The 19,828-nt window shown below is 50.4% G+C and overlaps 1 protein-coding gene across 4 annotated transcripts in view; it reads right to left on the reverse strand.

Annotated features, from left to right (window-relative positions):
* Positions 1–816: 816 nt before the first annotated feature.
* The window catches only part of XG (Xg glycoprotein (Xg blood group)), a 36,145-nt gene continuing 17,133 nt past the window's right edge, over positions 817–19,828 (reverse strand). For 2 of the 4 annotated variants that reach the window (XM_070365312.1, XM_070365310.1), the window contains 8 exons: positions 18,717–18,761; positions 16,498–16,539; positions 15,158–15,202; positions 12,940–12,981; positions 11,591–11,635; positions 9,363–9,398; positions 6,894–7,004; positions 817–5,744 (listed from right to left, as the gene is read on the reverse strand). In XM_070365312.1, coding sequence (XP_070221413.1) covers positions 5,728–5,744; positions 6,894–7,004; positions 9,363–9,398; positions 11,591–11,635; positions 12,940–12,981; positions 15,158–15,202; positions 16,498–16,539; positions 18,717–18,761 — 383 coding nt within the window. In that variant the 3' untranslated portion in view covers positions 817–5,727. The remainder of the gene's footprint in view (positions 5,745–6,893; positions 7,005–9,362; positions 9,399–11,590; positions 11,636–12,939; positions 12,982–15,157; positions 15,203–16,497; positions 16,540–18,716; positions 18,762–19,828) is intronic. The other 2 variants (XM_070365313.1, XM_070365311.1) reach the window with 2 other exon arrangements.

Below are 19,828 nucleotides of genomic sequence, written 5' to 3' on the forward strand. Positions count from 1 at the left end.
CAATGAATATTCAGGGTTGATCTCCTTTAGAATGGACTGATTGGATCTCCTTGCAGTCCAAGGGACTCTCTAGAGTCTTCTCCAACACCACGGTTCAAAAGCATCACATCCAAGCACTGCTTTTATTTTCGGCTGAGGGGAGTTTGGGGCATCTGTCCAACCATGGACCATTTATGGAGCCCCAGCTATTTGTGGACAGGCAGCTATCTTTGCCGCACACCTGTTCTAGAAGGGCAGGGAGGGAGGTGGCCAGGATAAAGGAGAGACGGCTGCAAAGCGCAGATGTGCTCACAGCTCTGCTGGATTCCGGGGAACGCGCTGCGTTTATATTTGGAACTCCTGGGGACAAGCCTCCGTTAGGAAGGCGGGGCTTGGGGGACGCCAACCCACACCCACTGAAGCCTGTCAACACCCAGGCCCAGAATAGTACGCGATATGAAATCAGTCAAGCTAATTCTACTATTCCCTCTGGAGTCTGATCTGCAAATAAGCACTCACGGGAGGGGACTGGCTCTTGGACACCTTGATCCTTTTTTCACTTTTCGCTGCATCTTCTGTGCTAGGAAATCTCGGGAGACTTTTCACCAGTGAGAGTGGGCTTCTTGTGGCTCAGACAGAACTTGCGTTTGAGCACATTGTGACTCCAAGAAAAGCAAAAGGGTTGCCCAGTGCTTAGCGATCTCTAATGGAGAGGACGCAGGTTCGATCCCTGGTCAGAGAACTAAGACGCTACATGCCGTGGAACAACCAGACGGCCCGAGTGCCACAGCTAGAGAAAGGCTGAGCACTGCAACAAAGACTCACAGCAGCCAAAAGTTGAAAAAATATATATTTTTTAATTTCAAAGAAACAAAGCAGAAAAGGCACTGAATTACCCCACCAAGACTAACGCTTATTCTAAAACCACATGGCAGGTGATGACTGTTTCCAGATGTATGGTCTTCCCAGGTGGCTCCGCGGTAAAGAATTTGCCTGCAATGTAGGAGACTCAGGAGACACAGGTTCGATCCCTGGGTCGGGATGATCCCCTGGAGGAGGAAACGGCAACCCACTCCAGTATTCTTGCCTGGAGAATCTCATGGACAGAGGAACCTGGCGGGCTACAGTCCATGGGGTCTCAAAGAGTCGAACACGACTGAATGGCTAATACTTTCACTTTCAAAGGAGTTTTTATAAGAAGCCAGACGGTTAATGCTGTTTGCAGTGAAATGGATGGGCCTAGAGAGTGTCATGCTGAGTGACGTGAGTCAGACAGAGAAGGAGAAACAGCATATGACATCCCTTACACGTGGAATCTGAAAAGATATGATACAAATGAACTTACTTAGAAAACAGAAACAGACTCAGAGACTTAGAGAGTGAACTTATGGTTGAGGCGTGGTAAGGATGGGGAAAGGGATAGTCAGGGAGTTTGGGGTGGACATGGACACACTGCTGTATTTAACATGGAGAACCAGCAAGGACCTGCTGGACAGCACAGGGAACTCTGCTCAATTTCATGTGGCAGCCGGGATGGGAGGGGAGTTTGGGGAGAATGGATACATGTATATGTATATAGTTGAGTCTCTTTGCTGTCCGCCTGAAACTATCACAACATTGTTTGTTAATTAGCTATACTCTAATACAAAAGTTTTTTTTTTTTTTTAAATAATGAAGCTAATGTTTTTTTTTGGAGGGGGGGATAAAAGAAGCTAGAGGGTACAAAGAAACAGAATTAAACAACAAAATGTTAAGAAACATTTGCTGAAAGTAAAGATAATTCTGCTACACATGGTGGCTCCTTCAATGTGAAATACCGAAGATGCTGGAAATCTTGAACGTGGATCACAAGAAGTTTAAAGGAAATTGACTTCTGAGCACAGATAAAGGAGTCCTCCAAACCTACGCAAGAAACAGCCACCAAATCTACACTAAATTACCCGAAGGAAGATAAAAGAACAGATGCACGCACATACCCTCTGAAACAGTCCTCGAAATGAACAAGACCCGCGGCAGTCAGAAGAAAACACAATTTGGAAGTGAGATTCTATCACGTCAGCAGAAACATATGGTCACTAAGACAGCTGCTCTGTCCCAGATATATACGTGTGTATACAATGTGCTGTCACAGAATATTCAATGTCTAGTGAATTTTCCGTGGAAAGAAAGAGGAAAGTCTCGCCAGAGCCACTGTATGGATCAACTATGCTCGTGGCATGCCACACGCCTACAGAATCCAAGCAAAAATACTCACAGAAAAATTCACAAAGAATTCTTCCCCCCAGCTTTACTGAGACATAATGTACACGTAGCATTGTAGAAGGTTAAGGTGTACATTGGGACGATGATACATTTCAGTAGGACGAGGATACATTTCAGTGGGATGATGATACATTTCAGTGGGATGACCATCGCAGCTATGCTTCAGTGGGATGACCATCGCAGCTATGCTTCAGTGGGATGACCGTGGCGGCTACTTTTCAGTGGGATGACCGTGGCGGCTACTTTTCAGTGGGATGATCACCGTAGCCTTGTCTGACGCCTCCACCGTGTGACATAATTCTTTCTTTCTGAGGTGAGACTATTTAAAATCTTTCAAAATATAGGATACAGTTCCTTGGTGGCTCCAGGGGTAAAGAATCCGCCTGCCCATGCAGGAGACTGCAGTTCAAATCCCTGGGTTGGGAAGATCCCCTGGAGAAGGAGATGGCAGCCCACTCCAGTGTTCTTGCCTGGAAATTTCAATGGACTGGGGCCCCTGGAGGGCTATAACCCATGGGGCTGCAAAGAGCTGCACACAACTTAGCGGCTGAACAACCACAGCCTCACCACTGTTTTGGAAGACAGATGCCAGAAGTCAGTTTCCTTGAAACTTCTTGTGATCCACGTTCAAGATTTCCAAAACACTCATTTTTCAGATGAGATGACGGACACCCAGAGAGGTTGCCCAACTTGCCTAGGGTCACACAGCTTGACCTGGAGAAGCCAGACTGTGATCTCACGCTTTGGGCCTGAGTCCAGAGTTTAATCATGCCTGGCTTCCCGTACCACCTGTACAGACAAGCTAGATGCATTCCTCATTCTCGCGTTTAAATTAGAAAAAAAAAAAAAACCCTCACCACTATGTACCCCAAATATATTCATCTCTGTATGACTTTTTAAGGATGCCTTTAACAGAATCCCACAAACTGGGCAGATGAAATAAGAAATATGTATCTTCTCCCAGTTTCAGAGTCTGGAAGTCCAAGTCCAAGGGATGGGCAGGCGGGCCCGCCCTCTGAAGGTTATACGGGGCTCTGTCCCGGCTTGCGATAGCTCTTTACCTTGTGGCTGGGCTGCTCCAAGCCACTCAGGTTCCTTTCCTGGTGTCTCTCTGTGTGTATCTGAATTTCCCCTCTTATACAGACACAGCTCATATTGCCTCAGAAGCCATCCTCCTGTTCTGACTCATCGTCTTAACTGATCACAACTGTCCCCGATCTTTTGACACATAAGGTTCCACTCTGAGATGCCAAGGGTCAGGACATCAGTGCATGAATTTTGATACCTGTGTGTGTGTGTGTATGAGAGAGAGAGAGACTTGCTTTCCCCGCATTAGGAGCTGGCGGCGGGTCAGCAGCCTTGCATACAGTGGTTTATCCTTGGAGAAACGGTGTTCTCTTCTCTCTTCTGTTTCACTGTAGCTGGTTTACAATGCTGTGTTTGTTTCCGGTGTCGTCTTCCCTGGTGGCTCAGTTGGTAAACAATCAAATGCCAATGCAAGAGACCCAGGTTCCATCACTGATCAGGAAGATCCCCCGGAGGAGGGCGTGGCAACCCACTCCAGTATTCTTGCCTGGGGAATCCCATGGACAGAGGAGCATGGTGGGCTACGTACGGTCCCTGAGGTCACAAAGAGCCCAATATGACTGACCGACTGACACATAAGGCAATTTCAGTTATTCATGGAGATATACATATATTCTTTTCCAGTATCATTTATTACCACATTTTGAGTAGAGATCCCTGTGCTATCAAGTAAGACCTTGCTGTTTATCTATTCTACATATGGTATCACGTATCTCTTCATCCCAAACTCCTAATTTATGCCTCCACGCTCTCCCCTTTGGTGACCAGGAGTTCGTTTTGTATGTCCATGAGTCTATCCCTGTTTTGTAAATAAGTTCATTTGTATCCGTTTTCTTAGATTCCACACGTCAGCGATATCATAGGGTATTTTGTGTTCTGCAGACTTACTTCACTTGCGGCAATACTCTCCAGGCCCACCCATGTTGCTGCAAATGGCATGGGTTCATTCTTGTTCACGGCCGAGTAATATTCCATCTGTACACACGTACCACATCGTCTTGAGCCATTCCTCCATCGATGGACTCTTAGGCGTCCCGTGCCTTGGCTACTGGAGATACTGCTGCAGTGAACACCGGGGTGCAGGTATCTAAGGGGGAGCACCCACACATGAATATCTAGGATTTCCGTGCATCATCTTTCTGCGTTCCAGACTCTAATGACCATCTTCCTCTCTGGTTCCGATACTCAAACCCTAAACGTTCTATCAGCGTTGATCTCAGTCCATCAGACTACACTAGTCTGCCCAAACTACCCATTCTCTCCTCTCCCCTAAAGAATGACTGAAACCCAAGCAAGCAGCTGGTCTACTTTTTAGATGCTGAGGGTAGACAGTTAGTCCAGGACAAAGAAAAGTATACACCAAGGAAAGCGCTGACATTGTGTTAAGAACTGGTACCCACAGAGGATCCAAGGCCAAAAATAATACAAAAAGGTCTCGACATTTCAAAATCTCTATCCCACGTTCTGAAAAAAAAAAAAAGTAGAACCATACAATTTCATGGCAAAAACAAAAAACACCCCAAGATCTCTCCCCAAGCAGGTTTCCACATCATGGGCCTTGCACTTAAATTTCCAGAAATCCAGCCTCATCCTCTGCAGGTGATAATACTTTTGTGAGCTGAGATAAAGTTAAATGCTGCCCCTAGGGTAGAAACACATTCATTCCTGATTCACAGGCGGTGGTGAACTGGTCCGGATTCCTGACGTTAACTAAAGGTGCTTAGTTTCCCCTGGTGGCTCAAATGGTAAAGCATGTGCCTGCAATGCGGGAGACCCAGGCTGGATCCCTGGGTCAGGAAAGATCCCCTGGAGGAGGGCATGGTAACCTACTCCAGGATTCTCACCCGGAGAATCCCCATGGACAGAGCAGCCTGGTGGGCTATAGTCCAGGGGGTCGCAAAGAGTCAGTTGCCACTGAGTGACTAACACTTTCACTTTTGCAAGGAAGCTGTAGCATGAGCTAAGCTTGTCTCCCCAGCTTGCTAGAAACCCAAGCAGCATCCATCCTTTGGAAGTCCTCCACGGCATCCCCACCCGAGACCCCCAGCTATTCTCCTGGCTCCTGTGTTCTCTGACCACGTCAGTGGCCCGTGGTCTCAGCAGGACATACTCCAGAGCTCAGACCAGAGTCGGAACCTCTCAGGCCGCATGGCTGATGGAACCCACAGATCAAGCAATCTCTTTACAATCCAAGATCCAGCTGTCCACCTCGTTCCCATGGGTGTATCTGAGGAATTAGGAACCCCCTTCTTTGTGGGGCAGCACGTCTATTGCAAACAGAAGAGAAGACCCTCCAGGGCAGCGAGTGAAGCCAAGAATGAAAAGGAACGTTCCACAGAATCGACAGGGTTGTCATCTGAAGAGAGGTTTTCTCAGAGTGGTGGGTGGATTTTGAAGACCTCAGATGGTCCGTGGTTCTGCAAGGAAACATTGAAAGCAAGACGTCATACTTATAAAAAAAACAACAACAAACCATACACACACTTCAGTGGATTGATCTTCAAGCACTGTTAATTTTTTTCACTGTACAGGCAGCAGAGGATGAGATGGTTGGATGGCATCACTGACTCAATGGACATGAGTCTCAGTAAACTCTGGGAGTTGGTGAAGGACAGGGAAGCCTGGCATGCTGCAGCCCACGGGGTCGCAAAGAGTCGGACACGACTGAGTGACTCAACAACAACATCTGTGATGAGGCATGTGGTCCAGAATGTAAGTGGTTTTATTTTTTTCAGAAACTCTTGCTTCCCCCCTCCCAAACTTTCAGGCTGGGGTGTTGTATAGACCCAGGCGCTTCCTGGCCAGGGTGTAAGTCAAAACCACCCAACCACCAGCAGAGGGAGGCAGAGGGCAGCTACTGAGATGTTGAAGTTTCCCAAATCCAGAACAAAAACACGATTGGTATAGACTTCTGTTTCATAGCTTCCCTCAGGGGCAGTGGAAACCTCACTCTGGCAAAACCCAGATAGATCCCGACATGAGTGGTCTCAGGACCAAAGCTTGAGAGAATCTAGATTAACGTCTGAGCTGTTGCTTCTTCTGCAAGAAAGCGTCTCTGCCCCAGCCACCTCTTTAGCGACGTCTCTAGGTATTTCCTGGATCAGCAGCCAGGATCTCTGCTCCCAAGGGCAGCTCCCTGCGCTTGTAATTCTGCAAACCCAGGAGCTTGGACCCAAAGTTGAAGCAGAAGCCCTACCTCGCCCCCCACCACCCGCTGCATAAACTCGTTTCCCTGGAGGTCGTGTGTGTGTGCGGGGTCGTTCAGTAACGTCTGACTCTTTGCGACCCCGTGGACTGCAGCCCAGCAGGCTCCTCTGTCCATGAGGTTTTCCAGGCAAGGAGACTGGAGTGGGTTCCCGTTTAGCTGGTTCTTTTTAATCCCCTCCCCTCCGTCTAACCGCTGCCCTCTACCATCTCCCCACTGGGAACGACTAACTTGTTGTCTGTATCTGTGAGTCTGCCTCTTTTTCATTCATTCACGTATCTATATATCTTTTTAAAATCGGGCTTTACCAGTTAAGGCAGACACAATTGGGGGCGGGGGCGGGGGCGGGGGGAGGACTTGCCGTTTGTCCTGAGAGAGTTTCTCCTCTGGTTATAGTACCTGACCGCCAGCCCGATCAGCGTCACCACCACCATGGAGACGATGGGAGATACAATTTTTGCTATCATGTTGCCTGTGGGAATGCAAGGGAACAAGACGGTCTCAGGAAAAACAGCGCCAGCGTGTATTCCCAGCAACTCCCCACTCACCTCCGCCCCTGGCCCTCCCCGCCCTCCTATTCACTGGAAAAAGATGGAATTCATCGAAGAAGCCCAAGGGAGGCATCCTGCTTTATGTAAGGGGCGCTTACTAACCACGTCTGATCAGTCTGGGGCATCCAACGGTTTTGTACAGAAAATATATATATATATTTAATTTAATGGGTGTGTTTGGATGAATTTGTATCTTTGGGGACAGAAAAGCTTGACTCATGTTCTTCAGTCGCTCAGTCGTATCCGACTCTGTGTGACCATGGACCGCAGCATGCAAGGCCTCCCTGTCCATCACCATCTCCCAGAGTTTGCTCAGACTCATGTCCACTGAGTGGGTGATGCCATCCAACCATCTCATCCTGTGTTGTCCCCTTCTCCTCCTGCCTTCCATCTTTCCCAGCATCAGGGTCTTTTCCAGTGAGTCAGCTCCTCGCATCAAGTGGCCAAACTATTGGAGTTTCAGCTTCAACATCAGTCCTTCCAATGAATATTCAGGACTGACTTCCTTTAGGATGGACTGGTTGGGTCTCCTTACAGTCCAGGGAAATGCATGTAGAAAGTTCAGAGCAGCCCAGGGGTCACCCGGTCAGTTACCCCTGTAGCCCCCACATCTGTTCCATTCCATACTCTGGCCCCACAGATAATACAGTTCCTGGGGCTCCGTTCAGTCAAAGCTAGCACAACACCTCTGTCTCCTGTCCTGCCCGATGCCCACACATCCGTAGACTGTGCCTTGGAGATGTCCCATCCAGGAGCAGTCATTCTGTCTTCCAGCCCACCCCAATCTTGGGTGAGTCCTCTGTCCTGGCGAAAGTGAAAAAGTCTTAGCCGCTTCATTTGTGTCCAACTCTTTGTGACCCTACGGACTGTAGCCCCACCAGGCTTCCTCTGTCCATGGGATTCTCCAGGCCAGAATACTGGAGTGGGTAGCCTTTCCCTTCTCCAACGGATCTTCCCAACAACGGAATCAAACCAGGGTCTCCTGCATTGCAGACAGATTCTTTACCAGCTAAGCCACCAGGAAAGACTGAGAATACCAGAGTGGGTAGCCCATGCCTTCTCCAGGGAATCTTCCCAACTCAGGAATCGAACTGGGGTCTCCTGTATTGCAGGCAGATTCTTTACTAACTGAGCTATCAGGGAAGCCCCCTGTCTTGCCACGGACTCCATGAATCTGTGTGTCAGACCTGAATCTTGTCTGGGGAGCACCTCTCCTCCTCTACCTCCAGTCCACGAGAAGGAAAGCACCCGTGGCCTTCACAAACGTCCCGTAAACACCCAGGCCCCTGGGAAATGGCAATACGTCCTGCAAACAGCGATACCATGGCCCCGCCCGGGTCCTAGGCCTGACGGGTTAGAAAGACAGCTCTGTCCCTTCTTTCTCCCCCAAAGCCTTGGGGTCGGCCGTGCGGCTCCAGCATCGCCCTGCACTCGTGTCAGCCTACAGATCCCCAAGAGGCTGGCCTCCGCCGTCCCAGCGACACACGGCATACCCTCGCTGGCCGGACCCCAGGCCTGCCCTGCGGACCCGTGACGGGGCGGGCGGGGCCCCGCTGGGGGCTTCTCAGGGAGTGAAGGCCGTGTTTGCTCTGCTGCTCTCCTTTGAGGCTTGAGGTCAGCTGTGGTCAACGAAACGGGCACCGGCGGTGGGCAGCAGGAGCTCCAAGCACCGCAGCCGCCCTCGCAGAGCCTCAGGCGTCTTTCAGCTCCGAGTTGGTCCCCAGAGCATCAGGCATCTGTCAGCTCCAAGTCGGTTGCCAGAGCCCCAGACATCTTTCAGCTCCAAGTTGGTCCCCACAGCCCCAGGCATCTTTCAGCTCTGAGTCGGTCCCCAGAGTATCAGGCATCTTGCAGCTCCAAGTTGGTCCCCACAGCTCCAGGCATCTTTCAGCTCTGAGTCGGTCCCCAGAGCATCAGGCATCTTGCAGCTCCGAGTCGGTCCCCAGACCCCCAGACATCTTTCAGCTCCAAGTTGGTCCCCAGAGCATCAGGCATCTTGCAGCTCCGAGTGAGTCCCCAGAGCATCAGGCATCTTGCAGCTCCGAGTGAGTCCCCAGAGCATCAGGCATCTTGCAGCTCCGAGTCAGTCCCCACGTCTCCTTCTCTGACCCCCGTGGGACAGACCCCGCCTGGAAGGAGCTTCTGAACGCCCACACACAGAGAGAAGGTGGTCCCTGAAAGCCCTCCGTGGAAACAATACCTCGCCTGCCGGGGCCCCTCTGCAGCCACGTGGGGAGCCCGCCCCTCAGAAGGCCGGGAGCCCCGCCCCCGGGCCGTACCTTGCTGGTTGCCGGCTGTGGAGTGGCCGGCTCCACCTGGAAGGGGACAAGCGCACAGTCACATGGTATTCGGAAGAGCTGGTCACGGGCTGCCTGCTGCTGGGAGGCGGGCATTACACGTCCAAGCAGGGGAGGGGACGGGGGTGAGGCTGTCACCTCAGGGTGTAGGGATACACACAAAGGCGTGCACAAGAAGCATGCGCACACACCCATATACACACATGCGCACACACACACCCACACCCACACCCATATACACACATGCACACACACACCCATATACACACATGCACACACACACACCCATATACACACACACGCACACACACCCATATACACACATGCACACACCCACCCATATACACACATGCACACACACACACCCATATATGCACACACACACACCCATATACACACATGCACACACACACCCATATACACACACGCGCACACACACCCATATACACACACGCGCACACACACCCATATACACACATGCACACACACCCACACACCCACCCCATATACACACACACGTGCACACACACACACACCCATATACACACACGCACACACACACACACCCATATACACACATGCGCACACACACCGATATACACACATGCACACACACACCCATATACACACACGTGCACACACACCCATATACACACATGCACACACACCCACACACACACCCCCATATACACACACGCGCACACACACACACACACCCATATACACACATGCACACACACACCCATATACACACACGCGCACACACACCCATATACACACATGCACACACACCCACACACCCACCCCCATATACACACACACACACCCATATACACACACGTGCACACACACCGATATACACACATGCACACACACACCCATATACACACACGTGCACACACACCGATATACACACATGCACACACACCCACACACCCACCCCCATATACACACATGCACACACACACACACACACATATACACACATGCGCGCACACACACACCCATATACACACATGTGCACACACACATCACACACACACACAATACACACCCATATACACATATGTGCACAAACATCCACACACACACACCCATATACACACATGCACACACACACATCACACACACACACCCATATACACACATGCACACACACAACATCCCACACACACAACACACACCCATATACATGTGTGTTCATACATGCAATACACATACATCCCATACACACACACACAACGCATTGACACACCCATATTCATGAATGTACATACATGCAACACCACACACAACACAACACACACCCATATACACACATGCACACATATCCCACATACAACACACTTATACACACATGCACACACCACACCCATATACACACATGTACATACACTCAACACACACAACACCCCACAACACACATCCATATGCATACACATACACACAGCCCACACACATGAACATACATGCAAACCCCACACACATACATGCACACACACAAAACACACCACCACACATGCAACAACCCACATACATACAGACACGCACATACAACACACGGACACACCCATATGCATACATGCACATCTGCGTATACACATATGCACACATGTACAACACAAGCACACGTCCACACACACACATCGGCACAGCCATGTGTGCACACAGGCAGGCGTGCACACTAGCATCACAGGCACTGTGCCTGTGTGGACATGACCGTGGACACACACGTGCATATCTCCACATGTGTGTGCGCAGTACACGCCCACACATGTACACATGAAGACACAAGAGCTGCACATATTTCCACATGCACACATCCGCCCTGACCCACACACCCACAGCACACACACAGGCACGTGTGTCTCAAATTCATACTCACATATGCACAGACACACAGCATGAAGGCACATGTGAACATATGTCCACATGTATAAAAGCAAGCGCCCTCCCAGCCACACGCACACACATGCATGTGCAGGGACACACACATGCCACATGCGTGTGCACAGGCAGTAACATGTGTGAGCGACCCTTCATTTCTTGGACGGATTGCAACCCGTGTCCCATGCAAACCCCTCCCCAGCTTCGGTGCGCAGTGAGGACGCCGATCAGAAACCCAGGCGGTCAGGCAGCGCCCACGCGGGGGTTAGCTCCTCAGCAGGAGAGCTTCTCCTGCTTTGGCTTTTATGAAAGACCTCCTTTACCATAATTAATGCCAGGGAAGGGGAGTCTGTTGCGCCCTCCTTGCCCTGCAGGAAAGAAAGGCCACGTGAAGAGGAAGGTAAGGCCCAGAAATGCCGGAGACATCCCCAAAGGAAGTTTCAAGAAAGACAGGACCCTGAAGCAGAGGCTGTGACATCCGGGCAAAAGCCCCACCCGGATCTTCCCGAGCCAGAGGAAGAGACAAGCGTATCCCGGGACATTCGCTGGCCGCACCGAGTCGGGCTGAGCTCACCTTGCAAGTTCAGCAGGTCTGCTAATGCCAGGGGCACGCTGACCCCCAGCTGCAGAGAGAGGGGGCTTGCCTGAGCTCAAAACCCCACTTCCTGGCGCTGCCAGGGAAAAGTCCAGTCCCCAAGGCCAGGAAGCATGCCCCACAGGCAGCAGACAGTCATCTCAGCGACTGAGAAATAACGGACCTTTCTCCACACCTTCTTATGTCCAGAGGGCAATTTGCTTTTGTTTTTGTTTTTGTTTTTTTCCTGTTTTTGGCTGCATGCAGGATATGCAGGATTTTAATTCCCTGACCAGGCACTGATCTCAGATCCTGCCAGTGAGAGCCCACCGTCCTAATGACTGGATCACCACGGACGTCCCCAGGGAGTAATTTTTAAAAAGCGATTCCCTGGGCACTCAACATGGTAAAGAATCCGCCTGCAATCGCGGGAGACCCGGGTTCGATCCCTGGGTCAGAAAGATTCCCCTGGAGGAGGGCATGGCAACCCACTCCAGTATTCTTGCCTGGAGAATCCCACGGACAGAGGAGCCTGGAGGGCTACAGTCCACGGGGCCGCAAAGAGTCAGAGACGACTTAGCGACTAAACAGCACCAACATCTATATTGACAAAGTATCACATGACTACTTTGTACAATGTTTCATGGGGATTCTATCTCAGTTTAGAAACATGGATCCAGTGCCTTTTGCTCTTCTGGCTCAATTAGCTCCCGAGTTCACTTTACAGCACCAGAGACCCTCTGGAGATTTCTAGATCCACCCCTCGCTTTGAGAAAAGCTCGGTATAGACAAGAATGGAGTTTATCCCAGGGTAAATTCCTTTCTTTCTTGGCATGATGTACTATCTACATAAAGAGTCCGCAATTCCTGGGCTGTTCTCTGCCTAATGAGCTTGCAGCCCGGGGCTCTGTGTCTTGTTTCCTGGACAGAGGGGTGTGGGGTCAGCCCCTGGACACCTGGACGAAACCAAGCTGATGGTCAGCAGTGAAGCGGCCCACACCCGAGACCCAGGAGGAAGCTCTAATGGGAGCCCCGGAAAAGCCCACCCAGCCCCGCCAGCCCCACGGGCCCCAGCGCTGCATGAAGCCAGCCTGTTACCGTAGCCGTCGTGCCCCGGCTGGAACCCGCCACCGCCGCCTCCTGCAGGAGAGAAGAGGGATGTGACAGCCATTCGCAGCGTGGACCTTGGGGTCCAGCAGGCATCCGCCCGGCTGGCACCAAAGCCGGACCCAATAGTCACCCCCAAAAGACTGCTTGTTGTCCAGTGGCTCAGTCGTGTCCGACTCTTTCGACCCCATGGACCGCAGCACGCCAGGCCTCCCTGTCCATCACCAACTCCCGGAGCTTGCTCAAACTCATGTCCATCGAGTTGGTGATGCCACCCACCCATCTCATCCCCTGTCGCCCCCTTCTCCTGCCCTCAATCTCTCCCAGCATCAGGGTCTTGTCCACTGAGTCGTCTGGAGCCCTATGTAGTGGAAAAGCTCAGGACCTTCCAGAAAATGCTCTAAGGAGTCCCTCCCCCAGAGGCATGGCTTCTGGATGGAAAAACTCATGCCACAGAGAGCCCTTCAGAAAGCGGTGTGTTTTCAGAGATTACTCATGCCCCCCACCTATGCCGATCTAGGGCTTCAAGGTAACACAGGCTTACCCCCACCTCAAGGGACGCAGTTCTATCATGCTAGAAGTCAACTGCATCACATTAAACATACATTTTGGGGGGGGAAGATACACAGAGACACTTCTGCAAAGGTTGGTATAGACACAACATCTGTGTAAAGATAGGTGTGTGTGCGTGACAGGCACTCATTCGTGTCCGACTCTCTGTGACCCCGTGGACTACAGCCTGGTAGGCTCCTCAGTCCGTGGGATTCTCCAGGCAAGAATCCTGGAGTGGGTGGTCATGTCCTCGTCCAGGGGATGTTCCCGACCCAGGGATGGAACTCAGGTCTACTGCACTGCAGGCGGATTCTCTACTCCTGAGCCCCCTGGGAAGCCCAAAGATAGCAACTTAGGACTATAGCTAGATATAGATAAAGATACAGATATGGATGCAGGTAGAGGAGTAGACAGATATAGATACAGAGATAGAGAAAGATACAGATATAGATGCTGGTATAGCTGTAGACAGATATCGATATACAAATAGGTACAGATATAGATATATAGGTGGGCTTCCTTGATAGCTAAGTTGGTAAAGAATCCGCCTGCAATGCAGGAGACCCCGGTTTGATTCGTGGATGGGAAGATCTGCTAGAGAAGGGATAGGCTACCCACTCCAGTATTCTTGGGCTTCTTGTGTGGCTCAGCTGGTGAAGAATCTGCCCGAAATGCGGGAGACCTGGGATCGATCCCTGGGTTAGGAAGATACCCTGGAGGAGGGCATGGCAACCCATTTCAGTATTTTTGTCTGGACAAGAAGGCTTGCCTGGGATACTCTGTCCAGCATCAAATGCACAGAGGAGCCTAGTGAGCTAGAGTTCATGGGGTCGCAAAGAGTTGGACACAACTGAGCGACTAACCACAGCACAGATATAGCTATAGATATGCATGTGCATATATACAGACATAGATGTACATATACCAATAGATAAACAGATATATAAATATATATTCAGAAATACATACAGGTAAACATAGATGTAAATCGCTGTACTTGTAGATATAGGTATAGATATAGATAGATATACATATGGCTATACATATAAATATATATACAGATATCGATATAGATATGCATATAGATAAACATAGATATAGATATAAATACATATAGATCCAGGTAACATATAGCTGTAGATACAAATATATATGCAGGTATGGATATATTTCTGCATATAGATAAATATAGATATAGGTACATATACATACAGATACACATGGATCGAGGTCTAGATACAGATATACACAGAGACACACATAGATACAGATATAGCTACGCCCTGACCCGCACATCCACAGCGCACACACACGTGCAAATTCATACTCACGCATGCACAGACAGACAGTGCAAAGGCACATGTGAACATATGTCCACATGTATAAAAGCAAGCGCCCTCCCAGCCACACACGCACACATCCACGTGCAGGCACACACACATGCCACACGCGTGTGCACAGGCAGTAATACGCATGAGCAAGCCTTCATTTCTTGGATGGATTGTGTCCCGCGTCCCATGCAAACCCCTCCCCAGCTTCGGTGCCCATTGAGGACGCCGATCAGAAACCCAGGCGGTCAGGCAGCGCCCACGCAGGGGGTTAGCTCCTCAGCAGGAGAGCTTCTCCTGCTTTGGCTTTTATGAAAGACCTCCATTACCATAATTAATGCCAGGTGAGCCGGGTATGTTGCGCCCTCCTCGCCCTGCAGGAAAGAAAGGCCACGTGAAGAGGAAGGGAAGGCCCAGAAATGCCGGACACATCCCCAAAGGAAGCTTCAAGAAAGACAGGACCCTGAAGCAGAGGCTGTGATATCCGGGCAAAAGCCCCACCCGGATTGTCCCCCAGCCAGAGGAAGAGACAAGCGTACCCCGGACATTCCCTGGCTGCACCGAGTCGGGCTGAGCTCACCTTGCAAGTTCAGCAGGTCTGCTAATGCCAGGGGCACGCTGACCCCCAGCTGCAGAGAGAGGGGGCTTGCCTGAGCTCAAAACCCCACTTCCTGGCGCTGCCAGGGAAAAGTCCAGTCCCCAAGGCCAGGAAGCATGCTCCACAGGCAGCAGACAGTCATCTCAGCGACTGAGAAATAAAGGACCTTTCTCCACACCTTCTTCTGTCCAGAGGGCAATTTGTTTGTTTGTTTGTTTTTCCTGTTTTTGGCTGCATGCAGGATATGCAGGATGTTAATTCCCTGACCAGGCACTGATCTCTGATCCTGCCAGTGAGAGCCCACCATCCTAATGACTGGATCACCAGGGAAGTCCCCAGGGAGTAATTTTTAAAAAGCGATTCCCTGGGCACTCAACATGGTAAAGAATCCGCCTGCAATTGCAGGAGACCGAGGTTCGATCCCTGGGTCAGAAAGATTCCCCTGGAGGAGGGCATGGCAACCCACTCCAGTATTCTTGCCTGGAGAATCCCACGGACAGAGGAGCCTGGAGGGCTACAGTCCACGGGGCCGCAAAGAGTCAGAGACGACTTAGCGACTAAACAGCACCAACATCTATATTGACAAAGTATCACATGACTACTTTGTACAATGTTTCATGGGGATTCTATCTCAGTTTAGAAACATGGATTCAGTGCCTTTTGCTTTGCTGGCTCAATTAGCTCCCAAGTTCACTTTACAGCACCAGAGACCCTCTGGAGATTTCTAGATCCAACCCTCGCTTTGAGAAAAGCTCGGTATAGACAAGAGTGGAGTTTATCCCAGGGTAAATTCCTTTCTTTCTTGGCATGATATACTATCTACATAAAGAATCCACAATTCCTGGGCTGTTCTCTGCTAATGAGCTTGTTGCCCGGGGCTCTGTGTCTTGCTTCCTGGACAGAGGGGTGTGGGGTCAGCCCCTGGACACCTGGATGAAACCAAGCTGATGGTCAGCAGTGAAGTGGCCCACACCCAAGACCCAGGAGGAAGCTCTAATGGGAGCCCCGGAAAAGCCCACCCAGCCCCGCCAGCCCCACGGGCCCCAGCACTGCATGAAGCGAGCCTGTTACCGTAGCCGTCGTGCCCCGGCTGGAACCCGCCACCGCCGCCTCCTGCAGGAGAGAAGAGGGATGTGACAGCCATTCGCAGCGTGGACCTTGGGGTCCAGCAGGCATCCGCCGGCTGCTGCACCAAAGCCGGACCCAATAGTCACCCCCAAAAGAGTGCTTGCTGTCCAGTGGCTCAGTCGTGTCCGACTCTTTCGACTCCATGGACCGCAGCACGCCAGGCTTCCCTGTCCATCACAAACTCCTGGAGCTTGCTCAAACTCATGTCCGTAGAGTCGGTGATGCCATCCAACCACCTCATCCCCTGTCACCCCCTTCTCCTCCTGCCCTCAATCTCTCCCAGCATCAGGGTCTTGTCCACTGAGTCGTCTGGAGCCCTATGTAGTGGAAAACCTCAGGACCTTTCAGAAAATGCTTTAAGGAGTCCCTCCCCCGGAGGCATGGCTTCTGGATGGAAAAACTAATGCCACAGAGAGCCCTTCAGAAAGCTGTGTGTTTTCAGAGATTACGATGCCCCCACCTATGCCGATCTAGGGCTTCAAGGTAACACAGGCTTATCCCCACCTCCAGGGACGCAGTTCTATCATGCTAGAAGTCAACTGCATCACATTAAACATACATTTTTTGGGGGGAAAATACACAGAGACGCTTCTGCAAAGGTTGGTATAGACACAACATCTGTGTAAAGATAGGTGTGTGTGCGTGACAGTCACTCATTCGTGTCCGACTCTCTGTGACCCCGTGGACTACAGCCTGGTAGGCTCCTCAGTCCGTGGGATTCTCCAGGCAAGAATCCTGGAGTGGGTGGTCATGTCCTCGTCCAGGGGATGTTCCCGACCCAGGGATGGAACTCAGGTCTACTGCACTGCAGGCGGATTCTCTACTCCTGAGCCCCCTGGGAAGCCCAAAGATAGCAACTTAGGACTATAGCTAGATGTAGATAAAGATACAGATATGGATGCAGGTAGAGGAGTAGACAGATATAGATACAGAGATAGAGAAAGATACAGATATAGATGCTGGTATAGCTGTAGACAGATAACGATATTCAAATAGGTACAGATATAGATATATAGCTGGGCTTCCTTGATAGCTCAGTTGGTAAAGAATCCGCCTGCAATGTAGGAGACCCCAGTTTGATTCTTGGTTCAGGAAGATCTGCTGGAGAAGGGATAGGCTACCCACTCCAGTATTCTTGGGCTTCCCTGGTGACTCAGCTGGTGAAGAATCTGCCTGCAATGCGGGAGACCTGGGATCGATCCCTGGGTTAGGAAGATCCCCTGGAGGAGGGCATGGCAACGCATTTCAGTATTTTTTCCTGGACAAGAATGCTTGCCTGGGATACTCTGTCCAGCATCAAATGGACAGAAAGGAGCCTAGTGGGCTAGAGTCCATGGGGTTGCTAAAAGAGTTGGACACAACTGAGTGACTGACCACAGCACAGATAAAGCTATAGATATGCGTGTGCATATATACAGACATAGATGTACATATACCTGTAGATAAACATATATATATAAATATATATTCAGATATACATACAGGTAAACATAGATGTAAATCGATGTACATGTAGATATAGGTATAGATATAGATAGATATACATATAAATAAATATATATACAGATATGGATATAGATATGCATATAGATAAACATAGATATAGATATAAATACATATAGATCCAGGTAACATATAGCTGTAGATAAAAATATATATGCAGGTATGGATATATTTCTGCATATAGATAAATATAGATATAGGTACATATACATACAGATACACATGGATCAACGTCTAGATACAGATATAGACAGAGATGCACATAGATACAGATATAGCTACGCCTGACCCGCACATCCACAGCGCACACACGTGCAAATTCATACTCACGCATGCACAGACAGACAGTGCAAAGGCACATGTGAACATATGTCCACATGTATAAAAGCAAGCGCCCTCCCAGCCACACACGCACACATCCACGTGCAGGCACACACACATGCCACACACGTGCGTGTGCACAGGCAGTAACACGCATGAGCAAGCCTTCATTTCTTGGACGGATTGTGTCCCACGTCCCATGCAAACCCCTCCCCAGCTTCGGTGCCCATTGAGGACGCTGATCAGAGACCCAGGCGGTCAGGCAGCGCCCACGCGGGGGTTAGCTCCTCAGCAGGAGAGCTTCTCCTGGTCTGGCTTTTATGAAAGACCTCCATTACCATAATTAATGCCAGGTGAGCCGGGTATGTTGCGCCCTCCTCGCCCTGCAGGAAAGAAAGGCCACGTGAAAGAGAGGAAGGTAAGGCCCGGAAACGCCGGAGACATCCCCAAAGGAAGCTTCAAGAAAGATAGGACCCCGAAGCAGAGGCTGTGATATCCGGGCAAAAGCCCCACCTGGATTGTCCCCGAGCCAGAGGAAGAGACAAGCGTACCCCGGACATTCGCTGGCCGCACCGAGTCGGGCTGAGCTCACCTTGCAAGTTCAGCAGGTCTGCTAATGCCAGGGGCACGCTGACCCCCAGCTGCAGAGAGAGGGGGCTTGCCTGAGCTCAAAACCCCACTTCCTGGCGCTGCCAGGGAAAAGTCCAGTCCCCAAGGCCAGGAAGCATGCCCCACAGGCAGCAGACAGTCATCTCAGCGACTGAGAAATAAAGGACCTTTCTCCACACCTTCTTCTGTCCAGAGGGCAATTTGTTTGTTTGTTTGTTTTTCCTGTTTTTGGCTGCATGCAGGATATGCAGGATGTTAATTCCCTGACCAGGCACTGATCTCTGATCCTGCCAGTGAGAGCCCACCATCCTAATGACTGGATCACCAGGGAAGTCCCCAGGGAGTAATTTTTAAAAAGCGATTCCCTGGGCACTCAACATGGTAAAGAATCCGCCTGCAATTGCAGGAGACCGAGGTTCGATCCCTGGGTCAGAAAGATTCCCCTGGAGGAGGGCATGGCAACCCACTCCAGTATTCTTGCCTGGAGAATCCCACGGACAGAGGAGCCTGGAGGGCTACAGTCCACGGGGCCGCAAAGAGTCAGAGACGACTTAGCGACTAAACAGCACCAACATCTATATTGACAAAGTATCACATGACTACTTTGTACAATGTTTCATGGGGATTCTATCTCAGTTTAGAAACATGGATTCAGTGCCTTTTGCTTTGCTGGCTCAATTAGCTCTCAAGTTCACTTTACAGCACCAGAGACCCCCTCTGGAGATTTCTAGATCCACCCCTCGCTTTGAGAAAAGCTCGGTATAGACAAGACTGGAGTTTATCCCTGTAAATTCCTTTCTTTCTTGGCATGATATACTATCTACATAAAGAATCCACAATT

Source organism: Bos mutus, chromosome X (genome assembly GCF_027580195.1).
Source record: "Bos mutus isolate GX-2022 chromosome X, NWIPB_WYAK_1.1, whole genome shotgun sequence".
NCBI lineage: Eukaryota > Metazoa > Chordata > Mammalia > Artiodactyla > Bovidae > Bos > Bos mutus.